Source organism: Alligator sinensis, unplaced genomic scaffold (genome assembly GCF_000455745.1).
Source record: "Alligator sinensis unplaced genomic scaffold, ASM45574v1 scaffold544_1, whole genome shotgun sequence".
In the NCBI taxonomy this organism is placed as follows: Eukaryota; Metazoa; Chordata; order Crocodylia; family Alligatoridae; genus Alligator; species Alligator sinensis.
Window position 1 is genome coordinate 72431 of NW_005841937.1, and position 7981 is coordinate 80411.

A 7981-nucleotide genomic window follows, 5' to 3' on the forward strand; every position below is an offset into this window, starting at 1 on the left:
TCTCAGAAATGCAATAATAGTCCTTGCCATCTGCTGCTGTATATTTTCATGGGTTTTAACATTTTGCTTTTAAAATCTAAATGATGAGTAAAATGTCAAGTCACCCAGAAAATAATCATAGGCATGCTAATCCAAATGTTATCTCAGTTTGTCTGCATAGAAAATAGTTCACAGTAGGTCTGTACTCTCCTGCTTTAGAGACAGAACAGGTAGCATGTGGGTAGGTGTAAGCACGGTTGACTTTATCTGCTAAATTTCCGAAGTAATATGCAGGCTTTTAGCAGTGCGACTCCTGTAGATTTTAATGAGTATCACATGCCTAAGCTCCACACTAAATCTTTCAAAATTTACTCTGTAAGCAACAAGCTTCACATTTTTTTGGAGATTAAAAAATGCTACTGCTTCTAATAAATGTGGGAAAAAATCAGTTAGGATCCACAACAAATCACTTTGTCATGCTTTCTGGCCTAAATGAAATTGAGCTAAAGGACTCACCATTATAAATGCATGAAAGTGAAAAAACCCCCTCTTCCTTCCATAGAAGGAAGCAAAAAAAACCTCTTCCTTCCATAGACTAAAAATCAATTGTCAAGTTATCACAGAGATATCATGCAGTCTCTCCCTCTCTCTCTCTTCTCATTTTCAAATATTTTGAATGGTGACTCCCATATCCATGATGCAGTGACTTTGACATATCAGAAAAATACAATGAAGAATTTATGCAAAGGTCTCTTTCTCTCCAGCATTGCTACAGTTTTCTTCTTCATCTTTTTCTTTTGATATTCCATCAGTTAAAAACTATTGTGGAGATGATAAGTTCAGAGGTAGGTAGAGTATTCCCAGCAGGATACAGATAAGGCCTTTAGCTACAGCACATTATTACAACGTAAAGATGGACACCACCACAATGAATGTAACATATAGAAGCTGTTTTGGGGGTGTTGGTTGGAGCCATGTTGGTCTAAGGACATATGCAGACAAGATTCTTTGGGTAGATGTGATGTCTTTTATTAGACCAACTAAATAGTTGAAAAAAATGGTTTTTGCCAGCTTTTGGGTACAAACACCCTTCTTCAGGCAGAGGGAGAGGGGTGTTTGAACCCGAAAGCTTGCAAAGAACAATTTTACCAACTATTTAGTTGATCTAATAAAAGATACCATATTTACCCAAAAATCTTGTCTACACATAGAAGCTGTCATACAAAAAGTAATCAGACACCAGAGACAATATTCCACAGAGAACGTTTATGTTGTCGCAGGTGGATGCAGTAAAGAACATAAATGTTGTCTGTAATAAAACTTATTCAAGTTACAGTGTTTTGAAGCTGTTCATTTAAGGATGACTGCACTTTATCCAGCAGCTGGAGCAGAATACATATTTAAGTGGATGCAGATTTTTCCCTTAAACTTCTGTTTCAGATATGTAGCAAAAAGATGTCCGGTATCTATAGCCATGAGGATTGTCATTGTGTTGTTTTATGTTCTTTCTTTCTTTTGAGTGAATTTCATATATAGAAGTAAGCAATGTATATATTGCTTACAAGGTTCTTTGGGTAGATGTGATTTATTAAACCAACTAAATAGCTGGAAAAAAATTTATTTGCAAGCTTTCAGGCACAAACACCGTTCTTCAGGCGTAGAGATAGTCTGCTGGTGAATTGTGTGCTCTCTTGGGTAGAATAGAAGCCAAAATACCACATGGAGGCCTGTGAAAATGCAAATGTGTGGCAGTGAGGGTCTGAGGGATGGGAAACAATAGGTGTGCTATGCTTCTCAACTTACAATCTGGTGCCCTTAGTGTTTTGCTTTTAAAATAGCTTGCATTTTTAAATAAATTCATAACAGAAAAGAGAGTTAAGAAAGGTATACATTTTAAAAGACTCAAATCGTTAACATTTCGAATGAGATTTTCAAAGGCACAAATGGGAGTTAAGTCATTGAATTTCAAGAAAAGTTTTGTGCCTGCTTGCTCTTTGTATGTGGAAAATCTTCAGTAATTTTCCTATTATTCCCGTTGTGATTTTAAATACATTCATTTTCCTTAACATACTGTTGTTGTTCATTTCTAAAATAAGCAATAAGGACACCACTAAAAGTCATCTTTGTGGAATGTCTTTTTGCCTATGTCATTTTTGAAGACTCTTGTGATGCCCTGCAATACACCAACTTTAGTTTCTTTCAGCCATGTGGTTTCAGGGCTGTTGCTGCTTACTAGAATTAGTGTGTATGGGTGCATGAATATGTATATATGCTATGTATAGGTATAAAATAACTATACATTTTATCTTAGGTAGCTATAAACCGTGCCTCTAACAAATATCTGAAGACTTCACAAGTAGCAGTGTCTAGTTCAGCAAAACCTGTAGACCAATAGTCATACGCTGTACTCTTCCAGGGAGCACTTAAATTTCTTTTGTTTGGGAGGGGGTTGTTTTTGTTCTTTGGTTTTGGTTTTAGGCTTTTTTGGCTTTTTAATCAGAAGTAAAAGTTTGGGGGGGGGCGGTTGTAAAGGCAAAAAAAACAAAACAGTGTAACATGTTCCATTTTATAGTATCAGTGCTTGGAAGACATCTGAAATACTTTGTAACTCTTCAGAGTAGCAGATGATAAACGGTGTAGAAATATGAAGAATTAAGATGTATTTGATTAATAATAACTACCCATTTCTTTATTTTCATGATGCTTTTCTCTTCATACTAATTTAATGGAAGTACACTCATGCTAACAGTCAGTAAGCTAACTGCTTATGCCAGACTTTGTGTACAGACATTAGCAGAGCCTTGGAATATAAGTATTGCTGTTTACTGGGACATACTATAAGTCCAGTATTCTGTGTCACACAGTGGCAGAGGGTGAATTCTGAAAGGGAGAGTGAACTGAGAATGATCAGGGTTTTTTCCACTGTTCCTTTTTCACTTGTAGCCTCCAGCAGTTAGGCTAAGTACAGAAGTCAAAAAGCCAGAGGCTGGATCAGTTCAGTCTTTGCAGATTAATCTAAGCTGCACAGATTTAACTAGGAAGCAAGTAAACAGACATTCACTTCTGATTCCAGAAAGGCAGCCACTTCTAAGATATTGGCTGCCAGGGTCAGACAGCAGGGGAGTTGAGAGGGGCCCAATCCTTGTTATGGTAGCGCAGACCTGCCCCTTCCCCACTGCAAAATCCCAGTAATAAAAAAAAACCACCACAAAAAAGTTTAGTTTCTCAGCCATGGCCCTGTTGTCCTTTAGGGCACCTTTTACACCCTGATCATCCAAAGGCCCAACTGACTCCTTGGCAGGTATTCAGTTTCTTATGTACTTAAAGAAATTTGTATTGTTATCTTTTGTGTCTCTACCAAGTTTCTCAAATTATCTCTTAGCTTGTCATATTATAGTTTTACATTAGATTGGCCAGTGTTTATGCACTATTGTTTCCTCATTGGGATTTGATGTCTGCATTTTGAAAGAAGCCTTTTTTCTGCTTAATGCATCTACAACTCTGCCATTCCACTATGCTGGCTTTCTTTTGGGTTCAAAATAGGCTTCGGTTTTCATCTCAGTTCCTTTTCTGCTCTTAAGCAAATTTGCCGGTAAATTTTAAAGAAGAATGAAATATCCTACAAATATACATACATATATATGATGCAGAGAGTATCTAAGAGGGTAGAACTGGGGTAAGTTCAATAGTTTGGGACTCAAGAGGCTGGAATCTATGTGAACATGGAACAGTGAACATGGAAAAATCTCTTCTTGCTGTTCTTCCATTTTTCCAACTGTAATATGGGGATAATGATACTCATATCCCATGAAGAGTGTTTTGACAGCTACAAATAAAACATACCACAGGAATTTTTACATGGGGAAGTCTAGTTATAAGTTTGACCTCCATGAAATGGCATGTAATTTACTTCAGTGCTACATTTGCTCTTTAATCCTTAAGAAGTGAAGACATTTCAGATTATTTAGCTCTGACGAATAAAGATCTCTTTTTATACATGGAAAATGATGAGAATAATTTGAAATTAAAAGCACAATCTTTATATTACAGTACTATGTTCTTCTGCATCTGATGCACTTTTTATGTTTATTTCAGGCCCTTCTTGATACTCAGAATCTTTTGAGATCTCAGATTACAAATTTTACTTTCAACCTGGGATTTTCTGGGAAGTTTTACCACACAGGTAAGAATTACAATTTATAATAATTTTTATTTTGGTTATTAGTATTCTTTAAAGCGTAAAGGGCATAGAAATGACTGTAATAATATAGTATCACTTTATTATTCTGAATAAGAAATAGGGAAATGGCCTTATGTTTGTTTGTTTTTTTAGAATGAAGTTTTACACATAATATTTAAATACGTATTTACAGTTATCCTATATTTTATATTTTAATAAAACTGATATAATTTATGTAAATTGTACTGCATATATTTATACAGTGCTCTGATAGATTAGGCACACATTTTAAGCATAGTAAGATATGCTTAAAATGTTCTAAAAATTGTTAAGAATCCATTCAACTTTCATAACTTTATGATTCAGGTATGCATGTAAACTATTTGATTCATTGCCTTCCAATTTCTCTGTATTTCTTGATATGTTTTATAATTTAACAAAGTAATTTCCATAGAAAGCTAGATAAGTAATATTTTCAGAACTTTACATATGAATGCTTTTGACAAAACCGGAGAGTTAAACCATTTATGGTCATGTTGATGGATACTCTAAATCAAAGATAGCCAACCTGCAATATGCATGCCACAAGTGACACAGGCAGTCTCTGTGTATGGCATACAGCAGACTGGGGAGGGGACAGGCAGCACACTGGCAGATAGAGCAGGAAGCAGAAAGCAGAGCAGAAGATGGGGCACAGGTCAGAAAGCAGATTGGAAGACTGGACAAGGAAAGGAGATAGCATGGCATTTGGGGATTGGGGAGAGTGTGGGAATAATTTGTGGCACCCCAGCCAAAAGATTCCCCCCCCCACCCCCCCGCTCTAGATTAACAGCCTGATAGTGAAAGGTTATGTGTATGTGGTGTTACTCAGGCACCTTCACCTGTTACTGACTCCAGGGAGTTCAGTGCTCCTTGTAGGCTCAAGCCCTGAGGTCCCAGTCTTGCAAAGCAAGAGGATACCATTCTTCCTATAGTCTGGATGTTTTTCTATAATTGTGAATAAGCAAAGGCAATGCAGAGAAGATATAATTAAAAAGAAAACTCCAGAGATTTGGGGGAAAATAGAATATGGCCCTCAGAGATCAAGTGCAGAAAAGACAACACGAGTTCATGTCAGAGTTGAAGAAACAGACACTGTATCGTTAAGAGGCTACACAGTCCTTCCTAAAACTCCTTTTGGGTAAGGGCAGCTCTGCTGCAGGTTGGTAGTACAAACTGGCTCACATTGCAGAGTGGTAAATTAGTAGAGACCGTCTCTTCTGTAGTAAACCCTATACTTAGGTTTTAGCTTCTTTCTGAGTTGCTTGTCCTCTTTTTGCTTGCCTGGTTAGTTTTAGCCACATCTGTTAGTTACTTTGCTGGCAAGTGTAAAAAAGCATAGTCCCATAATTACTATAGTCCTGGACTCTTGATGTTGGATCACCCCTGAAATGACCATATTGTGAAACTGACACAGCCACTAGCTTTAATAGAGTCCTAAAGTCTAATGATCCCAGACAGACGGCTGCATCATTACATCTGACTGCCCCCATTTTATCCTTTTTCACATGTTTCTCTAGCTCTGTTCTCTCTGATGGAGAGAGGGTAAAATTGTGGATGGCAAAGGAATAAATCTGACATGATTCACTGATGAGAAGAGGAAGATATGAAGGGGATAGAATGTTAATTGGGGCAGAGATGAATTGAGGCATAAATGGCGATAGAGTGCTAGAGAGAGCACAATACATCTGGTGCACAAAATAGAGTACCTGAATGTTTTGCAAGGAAAGAAGTCAGAACAATAAAAAAGTGAATAAAATAATTACATTTCACGTAAAATTATAATGGCAACATGATGCTTGGAAAAAGACCCGAAGCAAGATATTTAAATGTGTGTGGTTTATGGGAAATAGGAATATACAAAAGGAGAAAATAGCAATGGACATACCAAGAGTTCTGTTAAACCACAGCGAACAAGATGAAGCAACAATTAGGCTCATATACGATACCCTGAAGAGGCTGGTAGGAGAATGTTACAGAATAGCTAGAGTTAGTGGTCTCATTCTTTCCAGTCAGAGCATCCCTCCCCAACTTGAATGTGGCAGCACCACTGTTGTTCTCAGTTTACCTCAGCGGTTCTCAACTGGGTGTCACCATGCTGGTAAAACTGCCCTGCATGCCTACTGTACAGCCAGACCAGGAAGGACTATGGCACAAGTGTGTACCCTCCTGCCTCATTAGAGTTCTCTGCTAGTCCTAAAAGCAGGCAGGAGGGCCAGCTGATACTGCCATCCTTCCCAGTCCAACCCTACGTGGTATCTCCTGGAGTCAGGAGCATGCAGGGCAGGTGGAACTGACCCAGGAATTTCTGTTTTTTGGAAGGAGCATGGGGTGGGGAGCAGACTGGGAAGGGTTACAGCTAGAGCTGGCTCTTCTGTCTGCTTTAGGGGCTATCAGGGAATCCTAAAGCAGGAGGATTGCACATGTCAGAGTCCTGCACATGGGGCAGTTTTACCTGGCCCACACTGCAATACCTGCAATGTGGCACCCTGGCTGAGAGCCACTGGCTCAGGTAATGTAAAAAGGATAATAGACCTGATTGCAGTGGGGATGATCTAGATAAAGAATCCTGAAAAGGATTTGTAAATACTTTCTCTTAACCTCTTTATACACCACCTTCTACATAGGTTATTTTACTAATAGGTTATCTTCTCCCCCTCCCCCATATAGCACTGTCGTCTAACTGGTTGAATGAAAAGGCAATGCTGAACTACTTATTTGAGATCTATCTAACAGAAGCTTGGTGGTGCTTTATTTTTTATTATTATTTTAATGTATTTAGGAGGTTTTGAAACTCGTATTTGCAATCATTTTGAAATAATATTTCATACATCATACTTTATATGACTAATATTCAGCTTATTTTTTCTTAACGATTTTAACCCTGTAACAAAACTGGAGATATTGTTCTTGGGGATTTCTCTGCAGGAACAGAAGAAGAGGATGAAGGTGATGACCTGTTGTTGGGGTCAGTGGATGAATTCTGGTGGTTTCCCCATATGTGGAGTCACATGCAGCCTCATCTTTTCCATAATGAGTCTTCACTAGTGGAGCAGATGATTCTCAACAAAAAATTTGCATTAGTAAGTAACATCTGTGCATTATGTACTGAGTAGAACTGGGCAGGAGCTGTAATTCTTCTTTTTATGGGAAATTCTGTTATTAAAATAGTTGTTTTTCCAGTACCCGAAAATGAATTAAACTTTATATACAAGGAAATGTAAAATAATAAAAAGTCAAGGTCAACTGAAAGAGTTTGTTCCTATAAAACTGAAATGTTTTATTCTGATTTAGGTATTTTTATTATAAGTAATAACTTACAACAGGGCTGTCCCTGCAGCAGAGGGGAACCAAGGAAGAGATGTGCTGCCCAACCACCCAAAGGGTTAGCATACAACCTATGGGCTCCTTTCTGCTGAGATGTCAGAGATGCATGCATGGTTGGTGGTGGGCAGGGTACCTGTGCTCTATGGTGGGGGACAGGGATGGGCTGCCCACATGGCAGATGGGTGGCACACATGGCTGGGAGATAAGCGGGGGGTATACAGTTCAGTGGGGAAGCCAGGCTGAGCCAGGCAGCCCCTGAAATATGTGTGGCAGGGACAGGGAGGTGTGCTACACTGCCCATGCAGTGGGAGAGAGGCACACTGGGCGCAGTGGGAGAACTGGGGGAAAGCCATGCTGGGGTGTCCATATGGCAGGGGATTCATAGATTCATAGATGTTAGGGTCAGAAGGGACCTCAACAGATCATCGAGTCCTTCCCCCTGCATAGCAGGAAAGA

General features: G+C 38.8%; 1 protein-coding gene across 1 annotated transcript in view; it reads left to right on the top strand.

The window, feature by feature from the left end:
- LOC102382619 (bifunctional heparan sulfate N-deacetylase/N-sulfotransferase 3) overlaps positions 1-7981 on the top strand; it is a 110032-nt gene that overhangs the window by 36795 nt on the left and 65256 nt on the right. Inside the window, exons 2-3 of the mRNA XM_006019718.2 lie at positions 4075-4162; positions 7127-7281. Of these exons, the coding sequence (XP_006019780.2) occupies positions 4075-4162; positions 7127-7281 (243 nt within the window). The remainder of the gene's footprint in view (positions 1-4074; positions 4163-7126; positions 7282-7981) is intronic.